The sequence below is a fragment of the Phyllobates terribilis genome, unplaced genomic scaffold (genome assembly GCF_046119375.1).
Source record: "Phyllobates terribilis strain yellow unplaced genomic scaffold, ASM4611937v1 Scaffold_8__6_contigs__length_399053987, whole genome shotgun sequence".
In the NCBI taxonomy this organism is placed as follows: domain Eukaryota; kingdom Metazoa; phylum Chordata; class Amphibia; order Anura; family Dendrobatidae; genus Phyllobates; species Phyllobates terribilis.
The window spans coordinates 320384869-320402286 of NW_027362768.1; the positions used below are offsets into that span (position 1 = coordinate 320384869).

A 17418-nucleotide genomic window follows, 5' to 3' on the forward strand; every position below is an offset into this window, starting at 1 on the left:
TGTAGAGACAGATGAACAGTAGGGAGCAGATTCTGAATAGTATTTAGGAGGGAACAGGGGAAAGTTAGTTTACTGGGTATTTGAGGTGGTAGGCTTGTTTAAAGAGATGGGTTTTTTAAGCGCGCTTGAAGACATCGGGGCTAGGCATCAGTCGGATCATCTGGGGTAGTGCATTCCAGAGAACTGGCGCAGCACGAGAGAAGTCTTGGAGATGGAGGTGCGAGGTTCGGATTATGGGGGATGTTAGTCTTAGGTCATTTGTGGAACGGAGGGCACGTGTAGGACAATAGACTGAAATGAGAGAGGAGATATAAGGTGGTGCAGAACTGTGGAGAGCTTTGTGGGTGAGAGCAATGAGTTTATATTGGACCCTGTAGAGAATGGGTAACCAGTGTAATGACTGGCACAAGGTGGAGGCATCGGTGAAGTGGCTGGACAGAAATACGACCCTGGCTGCCGCATTCAGGACAGATTGGAGAGGGGAAATTTTGGTAAGAGGGAGCCCAATCAGAAGAGAGTTGCAATAGTATTAGGGTAGGGGTGATGTCAGGGGAAGAAGTGTATAATTGGGTGTCGTCAGCATAGAGATGATACTGGAACCCCAATCTGCTGATTGTTTGTCCAATAGGGGCAGTGTATAGAGAGAAGAGGAGGGGGCCTAGGACTGAGCCATGCGGAACCCCAATAGTAAGGGGATGAGGAGGGGAAGAGGAGCCGGCAAAAGATACAGTGAAGGAGCGGTCAGAGAGGTAGGAGGAGAACCAAGAGAGAACGGTTTCCTTGAGGCCTATAGAGCGGAGTATAGTGAGGAGGAGCTGGTGATCCACAGTGTCAAATGCTGCAGAAAGATCCAGGAGAATCAGCAGGGAGCAGTGACCTTTGGATTTGGCTGTTAGTAGATCATTAGAGACTTTAGTGAGGGCAGTTTCAGTGAAGTGTAAGGAGCGGAAACCAGATAGTAGAGGGTCGAGGAGAGAGTTATCTGAGAGATAGCGGATTAGACGGGAGTGGACCAAGCGTTCCAGGAGTTTAGAGATGAAAGGAAGATTAGACACAGGTCTGTAGTTAGCAGTGCAGTTCTGGTCCAGGGATGACTTTTTAAGTAAAGGGGTTATGATGGCATGTTTAAATGAGGAGGGAAAGATACCTGAAGAAAGAGAGAGGTTAAATATTTTAGTCAGGTGAGTGGTGACCAGCGGTGAGAGGGACTGCAGGAGATGTGAAGGAATGGGGTCACTGTTGCAGGTTGTAGGCTGAGAAGAAGCGAGGAGCTGGGTATCTTCTTCTTCTGTAACAGGCTCAAAGAAGGCAAGTGAGCTTGAAGTGCGTCAGGGAAGGGGATCCAGGCACTGAGGAGATTGGGCTGAGATGTCCTGATGGATGTGGTTGATTTTTTCAAAGAAATAAGTGGCCAGATCCTCCCTGCTGAGGTTGGTGGTGGGGGCCTGTGCTTTAGGTTTCAGGAGGGAGTTTAAGGTTTCAAAAAGTCGTTTTGGATTCTTGGACATTGAAGTGATGAGGGTGGTGAAGTAGGATTGTTTGGCCAGATGAAGGGCAGAGTTATAGGTTTTGAGCATGAATTTATAGTGGATGAAGTGCTCTGCTAAAAGAGATTTTCTCCACTGACGCTCAGCACACCTTGAGCAACGTTGAAGAAAACGTGTTTGCATCGTGTGCCAGGGCTGCCGTTGTCTGTGTCGGGTCTTTCTGCAAGTAGAAGGAGCTGCTTCATCTAGGGCACTCTTCAGTGTATTATTGTAGTGTGACAATGCTAAGTCTGGACAGGAGAAGGAGGAGATGGGGGCTAAAGATGTGTGGAGATTGTCCATAAGCTGCTGGGTATTAATGGTACGTGTATTCCTATAAGTGTGGTAAGTGGGGGTGTCCCGGGTGAGGAGACAATTCTTAACAGAGAAGGAAAGAAGGTTGTGGTCCGAGAGCGGGAGAGGGGTAAAGTCATCCAGCGAGCAGAGACTGGAAAAAAACAGGTCCAGAGTATTCCCGTCTTCATGGGTAGGAGAATTAGTAAACTGTGAGAGACGGAATGAAGAGGTCAATAATACCAGGTACATATCGAGTCCAGGAAATTTACTTTGTACCACCTTATACTTCCTAAAAATAGACTCTGTACTCCTTTAACTTTTCTTGTGTCTCTCTCTTTAAGATTGATCCTTTTACTAATTAACAACCAAAACATTTGTCTGAGCCAGCTGTACCTCTTCTGTAAAGACCACATCTACTTCCCTATCCCACCAGGACATCCACCTACCTATCTTGGGACAACTTAGCAGGTATACCTTAAATACTTATTCTTATTGACGATCACCAATTCCCTTTTTAATTCCTAAACTTTTTACACCTCTTTTCAGAGTGAACCATCTCCCTGGGTCACCCACAACCTTCTTGGACTCCGGTGATTCACTTCTTCTCCTCGCCATTCGGAAAATCATCCTGATCTAGAAGCCAATCCTTAGTGGATCCGCTTTGAGAAGATCCACAGAGGACCACCAGCCTTTTACCACTACTACTAAACCCTACACCCAATATAAATTACTCCCGTTTTACTTTATTTTACAATCGGGTTTTAATCAATTTTATCAATAAAGAATTTTATACCTTTCACTCCATCTCATATTTATTTTACGCCTGGGTCCAGCGCTAGTTAATTTTAATCTAATCTTTTAGCCCTTGACATACCGTGGTTTGTGTGTCCTACTTGCTGCAGGTCATAGGTCTGCTACCAGCGCCACTGTTTTTCTATTTATATAATGTAAAATAACAATCAGATAGAACTCATCCTCCCCGGTCCAGCACTGACTTTCTTCGCCGATCCGGTCTCTTTGTTTTAGGTGTAATGGTGATGTCATGTCAGAGGTTCAGCTGAGGTGGATCGCATAAGCCACAGAGCTCATTGATTGGCTGCAGTGGTGATATGAGCTGTCAATGTGATGTCACCATGGGAGCCAAAAACACTGATACTGGACCAGAAGCAGACAACTAGCCATGGACCCGGGTAGAGTGAGTGCTGTCTAATTTTGATATTTTACATGAGGCAATTCTTGGCGTCCACTTTTCTAAAAGTGTAAGACCCCCTTTAAAGACATCATCAGTAGTGTTGAGCCACCCCCGTAGTGTTCGGGTTCAGTTCGGTTCGTCGAACACTGGGATGTTCGTGGAACTGTTCGTCGAACACCTTAGAACACTGTCGAACACCGTCGAACACCGTTAAAACCAATGGCAGGCAAATAAAAACACATAGAAACACATAGAAAACACCTTCAAAGGTGTCCAAAAGCTGACAAACTGCTCAGAAGACACTCTCTTTAAAAAAGCCGGCCGACAATTCAGCATCGGTACTCGACAATTTAGAACAGAAAGAATAGAGCATCACACATAGATTAGATAGATAGAAACATGTCAGTCACATATATAAGAAGTACAGTGACAGTGTTGGTTACTGTACTTGTCATTTAGTGTTAAAGGATTTATTAAAAAAAATAATAGTGTTTTCATGCACGGTCTCTTTAAAAAAGCCGGCCGGCAATTTAGCATCGGTACCCGACAATTTAGAACAGAAAGAATTCTCCTGCGCATGCCGTGAGCGCAGGAAAATTCTCTCACGCTCACCGCAAGCGCAGGAGAATTTTCCCACGCTGTCAGTGACGTGCATTAGGTGAGCCGAGTTCATTGGACATGAACTCGGCTCATCTGGATGCCGTCACAGCCAGACACTGAGGAGCACAAGCATGCCTGCGCTTCTCAGTGTCTGCGGCATGGCAAGCTGGATGGCAGCTTTCAGCTGCGATCCAGCCTGTCATGTGAATGTAGCAGAGCTGGAGCCGTCCTGGGAACCATGGAAAGGTAAGGATGATGTTGGTTTATTATTTTACTTCTATTGCAGAAGACATTGGCTTCAGCTGGAATGGGCGTGATGGTAAGTATGGTTTAATTTAGAACATTAAAAAATTGTGTGTTTATTTCAATTAAAGGACTTTATTCTGGGTGTTTGTGTTTTTTTTAACTTTGACTATGGGGTTAGTAATGGGGGTGTCTCATAGACGCCTCTCCATTACTAACCTGGGCTTGATGTCAGCTGGCATTATAAGCTGACACCAACCCCAACCCTATTACCCCACTGCCACCGCTACAGGGCAGTGGGAAGAGCGAGGCTAAGTGCCAGAATTGGCGCATCCATAGGATGCGCCATTTCTGGGGCGGCTAACGGCTGGTGTTTCTAGCCTCGGAGGGGGCCAATATTCATGGCACCCTTCCTGGGCTATTAATATCAGCCCCCAGCTGTCTGCCTAGCCTTTGCTAGCTATTAAAATAGGGGGGACCCCACATCATTATTTTTTGGGACCCCCATTTTAATAGCTAGTAAAGGCTAGGTATTCAGCTGGGGGCTGATATTAGTAGCCTGGGAAGCTCCGTGGGTATTACCCCTTTCCCAGGCTTCAAACATCTGCCCCAGCCGTCTGCTTAACCTCCGCTAGAGACTAAAATTATGGGGAACCCCACGCCAATTTTTTTTTTAATAAATCCTTTATTTTAACACTAAATAACAAGTACAGTAACCAACACTGTCACTGTACTTCATATATATGTGACTGACATGTTTCTATCTATCTAATCTATGTGTGATGCTCTATTCTTTCTGTTCTAAATTGTCGGGTACCGGTGTATGCCGCTGCTGAATTGGCGGCTTTTCATGTTTCACTGTGAGCACTGTTCCCATCGATTTGGGCAACCACTGTAATGCTGTGACATTACAGTGAATGGCAGACAATCCCTGCATGATGTGAAAAAATCCAGTTACGCTTTTAGTGCACGAACAGTTATCGAACATAACCTCGAACAGCCGAATTTTTTGCAAATCGTTCGCGTTCGTCGAACGACTCGATCACCGCCCAAAACAGCTCGAATTTGAGATTGGCGAACAGTTCTAGTCGAACACCGCTCATCTCTAAACATCAGTGCTGCAATTTTCACAAGTTCTTGGCATTAAATAAGATAAAGTTACAAATATTGACTTTTGTTGGCACTTATCAAAATTTAAAATTGCAGAGAAAAGTGTGGTTGTTTTTGGAGTAGGCAAGATCTACAAGTTTAAGACAGATGTTTAGAGAAGCAGAAAAAATCGTGCACATTTTGGCGCAACAAATCAATAGTAAATTAATTTATTTTTAAATATAGCACCAAAAGCTTCAATAACCCTGTACACTCACAATCTAAATCCCAAATCAGTATGTTATGGAGCAAATGCAGAGAGAACATACAACCTTCAAGCAGATGCTGCCTTTGGTGATATTCAAACCTAGTACATTAAAAGCAACAATGCCAACCTCTAAAGGCCATATTACGTTTGCCGACCATGGCTGTCAAATGACCACTGGCTAGATACAAGATGATTGGCTGTAAAAAAGTTGATGGGAAGTCTTTTTTTAAACACTAATGCCGGCACCCCTGCATGGTCCCTCTTCCCCCTCCTTGCAGGGACGACGACATACTCACCGCCCCGGCCACGCAATGACCTCCCCGTCTCCTGCTCCCTGCTTCCTGTGCACGCTGCATGGGCTTCCCAGCAGGGCGCTTAGTATGCATGCGCTCTCCCCTGTTCTTAAAGGGGCAGCGGGCGCACCTTGAAAATGCACCCAGCCAATAGCTGTGAGGCATCTAGTATAAGAAGCACCATCCCCAGTTGGGAGATGCCTGTAGTTTCCCTTCATCTCTTGAGTGTGCAGCTGTATGTTGCCAGGTCCCTCATCTTAATCTAGTGGAGTTAGTTAGTTATCCTGAACCTGTTCCCATATTCCTATTTAGTGTGCACATTACCCTGAAGCCGCTATAAAGGTACCTGAACCCTGAAGCCAAAAAGGCGGTACCTTAACTCTGTAGCCACACTGGCGGTATCTGAACCCTAAAGTCGCAACTGCCCGGTGATTCAGAATCGTACTGTGTGAGCAGGTTCCGAATCCATTCCTGACTGTGACTCCGAGTCCATGACCGTGACTGCGCTCCTGCCCCTTTGAGGTCAGCAGCTGCAGTACAAGTGACTAACTTGGAGTGGTACCTGACTCTACCATCAGGAGCCCCAATGAAAACCAGGTAGCCACCTAGCTACGTCTCCTCCTAGGTAATCCGGGCCCATGGCACACTAGGTCCACGATCCACGTACTCCATCCACGCGCTTGACACTTTTACTGGCCTGTTTAGACGTTTGAGGCCCTCTTGTCGCTGGTGGATGGCTTAGATGTTTTTGTACAAAAAATGTTAAATAAGTAAATCATATTTTTAAAGTCTGTAGCAATAGTGGATCCAAAACCATTGATTGCAGAGTATTGACGCATAGCAATTTTATATAATTTAGACAGAATTCTATACACACAGAATGATGGTAAATGCGATTGTTCTGTGCACATAGTATATGTTTGTTAGGGACAGTACTTCACCTTTTTATACAGGATGATTTGCTGCTGATAGTGATGATTTTAATGCCAGTATGAATGATCCAAACATCTGACAAGCGAACGTTTTGTACTTTTGTCCGGTGACTGTCGGTACGTTTACACAAGATAATATTCGTCAAATGAGCATTATAGCAAACCCTCTTTCCCAATAATCGGCTCAACTTAAAAACAAATGTATTAAATGGAGAGCAATTTAGTATATTAGGCACAATTTACACCAACCTTCTTTTTATTAAGACTAGCTTAAGAAATTACAGTTTTAGACTAGCCTAGGAACTGTGGCCACATGGGCATTGATGAGTTCAAAGACCCCCAATTGGGTCAACCACTGTTGAAAATGGGAAACAACTAAATGTTTATATGGGTTATGAACAATACAAATTGTGTTAAGTTTATACAGTAGCACAACTGATGTTTAATATCAAGACCATGTGGAGCCAAATATCAACATAACAAGTACAATAGGCATATATAAAAAGAATAAAGGTATACTAAGAAGCTTTTAATATGTTTTAGCCCCTTAAGACCCTCTTGAGCATTGGGGGTCCTAACCCTGAAATTCCCACCAATCACATAAACCACAGGCCAGAAGCACTCCGCTAATTCACGAGAGTGTGCACAATGGTGTAAGTTCGTTTAAGGGTCCATACACTGCTGAGTGAGATTCTGCCCTGTGGTTTGGACAATCAGGGATGGGGAGACCAAGACTTAGACCAAAATCTATGGTAACATATGGATGCGAAACCTGGATGAGAAAGAAACAAGACAAAAGAAGAATCAACGACTTCTAAATGTGGCATTGGAGAAGGTTATTATCAATACCATGGATGGCAATAAGAACAAACAAATCAATTTTGGAACAAATCAAGCCAGAAATGTCACTCGAAGAAAGGATCACCAAGCTACGACTTGTCTAATTTGGACATATTATACGAAGAGAGAAATCACTTGAGAAGGACATCATGGTCGGAAGAAAGGAAGAAAAAAAGGCGAAGAGGAAGACGAGCAACTTGATGGTTTGATACTATCAAGATAATGGTGTAGAAGACCCTGGTGGATCTATCTAGGCTTGCACATGATCGATCTTCCTACAGATCGTTCATCCATCAAGTCGCTATGGCTTGACATTGAGCCAAAGGCCATTAAAAAAAAATCAGCGATTTTAAGGAGCTATCAAAGCTACTGTAAGTTCTGAGTTGAGTTGTACGGTACCCAAAGAAAAGGAAACACTATGAAGCAGCACATGGAATATTTACAGCTCCACAGAAGTCTATGTTATAATGTGCAGGCTCCATACACTCAGTTCTTCCATGTTCTTGGTGCCCTATATGTAACAAATGGCATTTTGTCCTGTAAAGTAAATTTATTATGTAGACTAAAAAATTTTCTTACCCAACAAAATAAAACTGGAACTTTGGTTTGCTGGAGCTGTTATGCCCATATCCCCTCCTCGTCATCCTGGATGATTCATGTGAAGATCCACCGAGGTGTTAGCAGAAGAATGCAGAGAAGAAAGATACGTTACAAACAAGCAAACAAACAAAAAGCCATTGTGCTACAAAGGTTAGTAACCAAACAAGGCTTCTCATAACCAACACAAACACAACATTTTTTCTAGTTACCCCCTTTTCCCTAAGATTGATAGTGTTTTGTAACTTCAGACCTGGCTTCAAAGATGTTTATGTCACATCAACGGGAGGATTGGACTCAAGATAAAAAAAAAACACCTGCCCAAAAAAGTGACAAAAAAAGCCAACGTGCATATTATCGGCAAAGTTCTCCTTTGTTGTCTATCTGCTCCAGGGTAGGTGGGGGGTGGAGAAGACTATTTTGTGAAAGAAAAGGAGCAGCCTTGTCATAAAGATCTCGTTGACAAACACTTAACCTTAATTCTCCATCCCAGCTTATGTTTAATGAGCAATGCCCTGCCTTGATCCCAGCGGAGTGTTTAAGCTGGGGCCCATCTGATGGAGAATACAGATGTGCCACTTCACTTCCCCGACTAGGCAGAAGGGTAAAATATTTAGTGTCAAAGTTTTATATGTCAAAGTTTTACGGCTCTAAATACACATAATGAAAACTCCTACTGAAGGTATTGTAATACATCAACCCCCCTACGAAGCATCAGGTGAAGAACAATGTCATCATTTGGTAATTAATTTCTTAATATTTCCAGATGTAGCAGAAAAAATCTGCCAGAAAAAATATAATATTGAAGAATAGTTTTTATATAAAAACAAGAAAAAAGTAAGAAAAAAATTAAATGTTCTGATGTGCGGCTTTATGTCCCATCAGCAAATCTCCAATCTACATGTGAAATTGATTAACAAAACAGTTGAGTTACTTTGTATACAGTACCTTGAAAAAGTATTCAAACCCCATGAATTTTTCCACATTTTTTCGCCAAACTTAAATGTATTTTTGGGGGATTTTATGTTTTATACTTACACAGAAGTATCAAGTATTTGTGTAAAGGAAATGATACATGGTTTTATAATTATTTTATATAAATCTGAAAATTGTGCCATGCATTTATATTCAACCCCCCTGAGTTTATACTTTGCAGGACCACCTTTCTCTGTAATACTGCTGCAAGTCTTTTGGGGTATGTCTCTGCCAGCTTTGCACATCTATAGGTGACATTTTTTCCCATTCGTATTTGCACACTATTACTAGCTCAGTGAGATTGGATGGAGGCATATATGAACAGCAATTTTCAAGTCTTGATGCAGATTCTCAATGGGATTTAGGTCTGGACTGTGACTTGGCCATTCACACACATGAATATACTTTGATCTAAACCATCCATTGTAGTTCTGTTTAGGGTCGTTGTCCTGCTGGAAGGTGAACCTATGCCTCAACCTCTAACAGGTTTTCCTCCAGGACTGCCCTGTATTTAGCTTCATCCATCTTCCCATCAAATCTGACCAGCTTCCCTGTCTCTGCTGAAGAAAAGCATCCCCACAGCATGAAGCTGCCACCACCATGTTTGACGGCGGGGATGGTGTTTTCAGGGTGATGTGCAGTGTTAGTTTTCCTCCACATATAGCATTTTGCATTTATCCCATAAAGTTCTACTCTAGTCTCATCTGACCAGAGCTCCTTCTTCCATTTGTCATGCAGGGGACAGCATTCATTCCCACCCTCCCTACACATGCATGGTATGACATGAGCCTTATTTCCCCTCTAAATCAAAAGGATTGAATGTTGAAATATAAAATTCCCTATCCTTTTTTCTCTCAGACTGTCAGGAAAGAGTCAAGAGGTCCCAATACACATAAAATAATCAGCCAAATCTGTATACAGACACCTTAAAGAGGTTGTTCCCTTTCAACTAACTCTACCCCAAAGGCTCAGTAAAGCATAAAAAAAAACCCTGAGCTTTTTTTTATCCTCCCCAAGTCCAGCACTGCCTCTCTGTTGCTGCTTCCAGTCTTTGTTGATTTTCTGCAGCAGTGACATATCAACAGCATGATGTCACCACTGCAGCCAATCAACAAAGACTGGACCCGGGGGAGGGTAAGTAAAGAACAGGTTTGTTTTTTTTTAAACTAAGCCTGTGGACTGAAGTTAATTTAAAGCTAAGCTGTAATGACTTTGCCTTAAGATGTGATCATGGACTATTCTTAAATACAACCAGCAGAATTGTGAATACAGCTCTGGAGTATAATACAGACTGCATCAGTACAGGATAAGTTATGTAATGTATTTACAAAGTTACAAAACTTTTTATGCAGAATATTTCTATAAGAGGCAAATACTGAGTCCACTGACCATATGCTCATGACTGATGTGTGACTTACAAGATGTTTTAGCACTGAGGCCCAACAAGGGTCTAGTTACTGCTTTGGTTAATGTTTTTACCATAGAGCCCAGAGTGGAGATAAAATGCTTGTTAACTAGGCCTGTTAGACTGGCGTCCTAAAACTGCAGACTGTCCCCCACCTTCAGACTGGAGCCATACTACAAATAACTGTTTTTTGGGTTTGTTTGTTTATTTTTTTCATTTCCTACATTATATTTATTGAGCTTTTATATGTTTCTCGCTGCTATCCGGAGAGTGTGCGGCACCCACATCGGAAGTAATAAACGTCAATTCATAGATCGTAGATGTACGTCTGTCTTATATTATTTTCTAGTGATTTAAATAAAAATATATCAAACTCCAATCATCCTTATTACAAATATTGCCCAATTTCACTTCCCCTATATCATGTCTCTTTATAAGGATTTATCCAGGTCAGGAAGGGCAGGACAAGCTTTCCCGGTGCCCACAACAAAAATCTGCCGCCATTTATTCTCTCCTTCCCTTCTACCCAAGTGTCACTTTGCACATTATAGAACAAGGGTGTAATAAAAATCTCATAATGAACCCCAATGCTCAGTGAGACGTCCTTCAAATGTACTACAACTGCATAAAAGTAAAGGCATTGTCTGAGATTAGAAACTTATTTCTGCTTTCATCCCAGAAACAGCGCCACTCGCATCTATGGGTAGTGTCTGGTATTGCAGCTTAGCTCCCTCTAGTGGCGTCTGGAGGTAAATACGAGGAGAGTGTCACAGAGAGTACAGGAGCAGCTATGTAACGTTTGTAAGAATATTGAATAAATTGTCACAACTGCATCATTATTATGTAGGCTTCAGAGCTGAAATCTCCCAGAATTCCTTATTTACTCTGGTACCTTGGCTAAAAAGCATAGATTGTGTCCTACACTTCCAAGTGAAAAGGAGTTGACAAAGACTAGACCTAAAAGTGTTTTTTTGTTGTTGCTTTTTTTTACAGCGCCCCTCCTGTTCACAGGCTGTGTATGGTATTGCAGTTTACTTCCCTATGTCCCATTTAGAAGCCATTTTTTTTTTTTGTAATACCAGACCAATTTCCATCAACACGCTGAATCGAATTTTCATAAATGTATTACCATTAGACTCTAAGGGGTAAGGTTTATCCTTGTGGAGAGTGACTAGCCAGGTTGGGCACGCCAGTATGAGGATGCCAGACGAGGGCAATACCCCGAAACACAGTGTCTGCAAATTGAGATTCTGGTTTGTATTTTATGCTAAGTTATATGGCAAGGCTCGTTAAAGGGTCGATATTGACTTGTAGAACTGCTACTTCCAATAGGTGGCACTAGTGTTCAAGTCCTCTTCCTCTCTGAAGAGACAATTTGCATATTTAAATTCCCAGAGGAGCACTGGAGGGAGTTTAAGTCTCCTCATACTGGCATGCCAGACCTGGCTTGTCATTCTCCACAAGTAGAAACATTACCTCTTAGATCCCAGTGTTAGACTCTCTCACCTAGTCAAATCAAATCTCATACTTTGCACTGAGTAGGGGCAACACCCCAAAAAAAACATGTCTGCAAATTGGAATTCTGGTTTGGCTTTTATCCTAAGTCATATGGCAAGGCTCGTTAAAGGGTTGATATTGACTTGTAGGATTGCTGCTTCCAATAGGTGGCGCTATAGAGTTCAAGTCCTCTTCCACTCTGAAGAAACAATTTAAATATTACCATTAGTGTGGCAGATGCTCCAATAAAAAAGTTTTCAATTTTTTTCTGCCCATTAAACAGTAAAAAACAGAAAACTTTTTGAAACAGAGATGGCATCTGTGTGTGTTTTTTTCACGGACCTATTGATTTGAACTGGTAATTTTGACTTGTATCAAAAACAGACATCTCTGCTTTTTTTTTTTGCTTCTACATATGCACAGACCACAAAAAAACACAGACATGTGAACAGCCCCATAGACTATGATGGGAACGTGTTCTACCTGTGAAAAAAATTATACAGAACACGTATGTGAAAAATGGATGTCTGAATGAGGACTTAGATATAGGCATTAAGATTCTTTTGGAATCTGCTATGAAAAGTCACAGTAAGGGTTCAATCAGACAAAAATATTTTTGGTCCGTTTTCAACGCTAAGGCCACGGCCCCATTATCAGTATTTGGTCAGTATTGAGTCAGTATTTTTTCTCAGGAGTGGGAGACAAAACCAGGTGAGGAACAATCAGAGAAAAGGTATAATAGAAACAAGTCACCAAATCTGCATTTGACTCGCCCCCTGGGCCGTGGGGCACTCGGATCCGGGCAATAGGGAGCGATGGGAGTAGTAGTGGCAACCCGGTTCCGTGGCTCAGGGTGGTCAGGCCAATGGTAGTCCGTTATATTGATTATTAATTATGTCTGACTACGCCACCCGTGGATTGCGGTTATTAGGAACCGCCGCTGCATGCAGACCGCTGGGGTTGATGAGGTGTGCAGCTGAGGTGGTGTGACTCCCCACGGGAAGAGTGCGGCCCCAGGGCAGTATAGTGGATGGTGGGAGTGATGGTAGTGGGAGTTCCAGTGCTGGTAGTGCTGGAGGAGCAAGGAGCACACAGACAACAGGTTGCAGTCCAGGGTCTTTACTTAAACAGGTAAACTAACCCACAAACAGTCCCAGCTAGGAGGGGACCTGGATGTCTGAGAGCAACGGGGAAATTGGCCCTGGTCAGGGTGAGGGTGTAGGCCTACCGTGCTTTCTGCGCTCCTTCTGGCTATCTCCTCCTTATAGAGTAACAGCCCACGTTTCCGAGCTTCCGTGCTTTCTCGCCTGTATGGCCTGCGACGTGGGTTCCTTTCTGCTCCCAGCCTTGTACGGCTTTACTGGTCCCTTCGGTTGTGGCAGGGCCCCCAGGCTTCTTAGGCCAAGGAATGTACAGTCCCTTGCGGACTGGTTCTCTGCTGGGGGATGTGGAATCCTTCCAGCCTCAGACACCAAAGTCTGGTAAAATTAAGTCTTTTCTCTGCCAAGACAGGCTCTCTTCGCCTCTTGTCTCTGGCTGGTGGCTCTCTCCTACTGCCACACTTCCTCTTAGGTTACAATGCAACTTTCTGTCCCTGCTCCACTCTGGGACACGTCTCAGAGCTGAGACAGGCAATCCAGTTCTCTCTAACCCTGCCCCCAGTACCAGCTTTTATAGGGGCAGCCTGCTCCCCCTACTGGCCTGAGACAGGAGGCATTGCATGCTAATGTTCCCCTAACCAGAGAACCTCCCCCTTGCTCTCAGACACAGCTTTATTACACTTGTGGCATCCAGGTAGGGTGACACACATTTATCACCCACTCCTGGTTTTGACTCCCACTCCTGAGCAAAAATACTGACCGAATACTGACCAAATACTAACAGTGGGGCCATGGTCTTCATTTTATACTACTCTGTGTGTAATATACATGAGCTATTTTCTACACAGACTTGAAGTCCTTAGGGAAGAAAAATTGCAGGACGCTCTAGCCTGATCTGATTTACGGGCCAGACTAGCGCTTGTGAATAGCAGACACGGCACTTGAACCATACCAAAGCCTTCATTTAGACCTCAGTTTTTTAAATATTCATGGTTTTCAATGATAGCACACTTGCCCGTTATAGTCTATGGACCTGTCCACATATTCGTGTTTTGGGCTTTTTTACACAGTGTCCGCAAACTAAAAGTAGACATCCCTTTTTGATCAGAGTCATGGATCAAACTCGTCCATTCAAGTCTTTAGGTCTGTGAAAATCTCAGATAGCACATTGTTGTCGCCCTAATTCTGTGCATTTTTCGCTAACTGCTAAGAGAGGCTTGAGAAACTTTTCTTGAGTTTTTATTTTTGCCAAGTTCACACTTTCAGTATTTGGTCAGTATTTGTAAGCCAAAACAAGGAGAGGAACAATCAGATTAAGGTAAAATAGGAACAAATGCACCACTTTTGAATTTTTGACCCACTCCTGGTTTTGGCTTACAAATGCTGATGTAAAATACTGACCAAATACTGAACATGTGAACGTGGCCTAAAACTGATAAAAACTCTGATGACAAAAACTGACATACCGACCAACTGATGAAACTAGGATCTAGCACAGTTGATCGAAATTGCTCAGTTTTTTTCATGCCCAAGTAAAAAAAAGTGAATATGTTGATGATGCCGACACAGGGGTGACTGAGTGCCAATTTCCGCCCACCCCCAGAGCCCCATTATAATCGTGTGCCTCTTTTTTGCCATTGATTAGGAAGAACTGGGCTATGGGAAAGGAGGCATGTTCTCCAGCGCAAGACGATACATGGGATGTGAAGAGAACTTGCAATGTGTAAAAATGAAAATATCCATATAATTCAGAAATATTGTCATTCTCTCTGACCTACCGCTGTATATGATACCGCATAGCGTAGAGTATTATGAGACGGGCGCTGCACGAAACCCAACCACTAACTACACTGTGCAGTTATTAATTATGATTGAAAGAGACAGCAACTGGAGTGTCTGCCGATCAGCCGCCAGTACCGCTGCTCGCACACAACAGCTCCCTCATGTCAATGATTATTACAAAACAGATGTTTGGGAAGTATGTCAGCAGGATTCCTTCTGAAGTAGAGTATTCTGACAGTCCAGCAGCGAGGAGGATGAAATCTTACATGTGCAAATCCCAACGCTGCCTGGTTCTGATCACCAAGCCTTATGAATGACAGAAACGCCGTATTACAAGACCAGTTCTGTTTCCTAGGCAAATAATAACGAGGACTTATCCTACAAAACAGAATGCAATGTAAGACATATAGCTAAGGACAGGCAATGTAATAAAATATAGCTATGGCACACACTGTATGTAACCATTGAGCTGACTTACCAAAATTTGTGTTGTGGGAATAGGAATGAACAGGCTTGGACTGCCCCAGAGGAGAGCAGGATAATCCTCCGGTGGGCCCCCTCTTATATGAACAGGCTTGGACTTGCCCACAGGAGAGCAGGATAATCCTCCGGTGGGCCCCCTCTTATATGAACAGGCTTGGACTGGCCCAGAGGAGAGCAGTATAATCCTCCGGTGGGCCCCCTCTTATATGAACAGGCTTAGGCTGGCCAACGGGAGAACAGGAGAATCCTCCGGTGGGCCACCACCCTCTTATATGAGCAGTACTTGGCACAATATACTTGAATCACTATGTACAGGCAAAGGCAACATCTTATTAATTTAACAATCTATCCAGTTCATTGTTATATCAATTTGTGATTGAGGATAATGTCACATTTGCATGTAGCTGAAAAGTGGGGCCTTTGAGTTGGTTATTGGTGGGCCCTTGACACCTCAGTCCAACACTGGAAATGAACGTTCTTGGGATGTTCCTGATTTGCCCGGGAATGGCTACTTTTGGGAAGGTTTTATGTAAACCTGTTCTGGTTTGGTTAAAGATGCACCAAATTTTTGGGCACCCTATCTGAAAATTCTGGACAGTTGACACGTATGGTACCGGTAGAGTACACACAACTATAAAGGAGCGTCCATACGAGACATAATCTGTGTGGATGAGGTAAGATCTTATCCACTTTATCCATAATGACGCTACTGGTTAATCCGGCCACACACATTAGATGGCTGTTGGCCGAACGATGCTCTGCTCGATCATTCGGCCAACAGCCGTTTCTCCCGTGCACAGGAGCGATCATTTGGCCGGGCGCTCCTGTATTCTCTATGAGAAAGTGGCTGACAGACATGTTTGGCAGCAGCTCATATCCGGGAGAATGCCCAATCGACATTTATTCTGACCATCAGTAGAGACTATGCATGCTCCAAATTTTGGGGCCTGTATGGAAAATCACTCATGTGGACGACCTCATTGACTTTTACCAGTCAACGAAGAGCTACCCGTTTGGCCAATGAATATCACACAGAATGAATGTCTTTGACCGTAAACTAAGGCCTTATTCTATAATATTTTTGGTATTTGGTCATTATTTGCAAACCAAAATCAGAAGTGGAACCTACAGAGGAAAACTATTTGAAGATTCACAGCTTGTCCCCAAAGGTGGTCAACCCCAAAGTGTGAACAGTCACTTGTATGTATAACAATGGTTTCAGTGGAATACACATACTTGTAGAAAACGCAAACATACAAATCCAAATTTTGTCTGCTCGCTAACAATGCTATGCAGTTTATTTGCAAAAACTTTCATCTCACTACCGTACAGGCAGGACATATGACTACCATGAAGGCATTTTGCTTCAGAGCCTGGCACTGAATTTCTTTTGCTATTTGCTATACTGTCAAAACAAGCAAGTGTCAGAGGGATGTTACTACATGCGCCTTAAGTGCATAAACTGCAATACCAGACACAGCCCATAGAGTGGTGCTGTTTTTGAAAAAAAAAAAAAAAACAGCTTTAAAAATTTTTTATGACGTTCCGAAGTTATCAGTATTATTCTGCATGCCTAATGTAATGTGTGTTGAGTTCGATAAACACCAAAAATGATGAGTGTGGCCAACACCTGGACATATGTTCATAAGAGTTTAATGTATGCAATATTCCTATCCCCTAAAAATATGAGCCCCCTAATTACTGGTAAAAACCAGAGCAGCTGCTCATAAAAAACATATCTATTCATAGCCGGCGTTCACATCAGGTTTAGAAATAGTTCCACAAAGCCACAGGGAATGAGACTAAAATATTGGACATCGTGAATTTATATAATATCGCTTAGAACAACATCCCATTCCTCAAACTCTTTCCGAGCCAATATATATTTCTTTTTCACAAAAAGCTAATCCGTTTTTTGCTTGACTAAGTCCTGTGGCCTGTTCCACAGTGGGTGTCTTCTGGAGGAAAAGAAGGTTCAAAAGGTTAAAATAAATGTAACACGTTCTCACTGCTCAGATATCCCACAAGTGAGACCTTTAAAATAACAAGAAAAAAAAACATTCCTTGATAATCAGCGGATGATACTTCTCCGATTCTCGTTCCAAATTCTGTTTTGCATTTTATTTTGGAACATTTCTCTGCCCACCCTTATTCATCCGATATTTACTAAGCTCGCTATATAATGAGACAAGAACGGGATCGAGGGCCAAGACATGGAAATATCAGTAAATCAAGTCGGAGAGAAAAAGAAAAATGTATTTGAAACATATGTTTGTTTAGAATTGTGCTGATTTTAGTA

The 17418-nt window shown here is 42.8% G+C and overlaps 1 protein-coding gene across 7 annotated transcripts in view; it reads right to left on the reverse strand.

The window, feature by feature from the left end:
* The window catches only part of ERC2 (ELKS/RAB6-interacting/CAST family member 2), a 1561275-nt gene that overhangs the window by 390326 nt on the left and 1153531 nt on the right, over positions 1 to 17418 (reverse strand). For all 7 annotated transcript variants that reach the window (XM_073644598.1, XM_073644595.1, XM_073644592.1 and 4 more), the window contains one exon: positions 7860 to 7925. In XM_073644598.1, the coding sequence (XP_073500699.1) occupies positions 7899 to 7925 (27 nt within the window). In that variant the 3' untranslated portion in view covers positions 7860 to 7898. The remainder of the gene's footprint in view (positions 1 to 7859; positions 7926 to 17418) is intronic.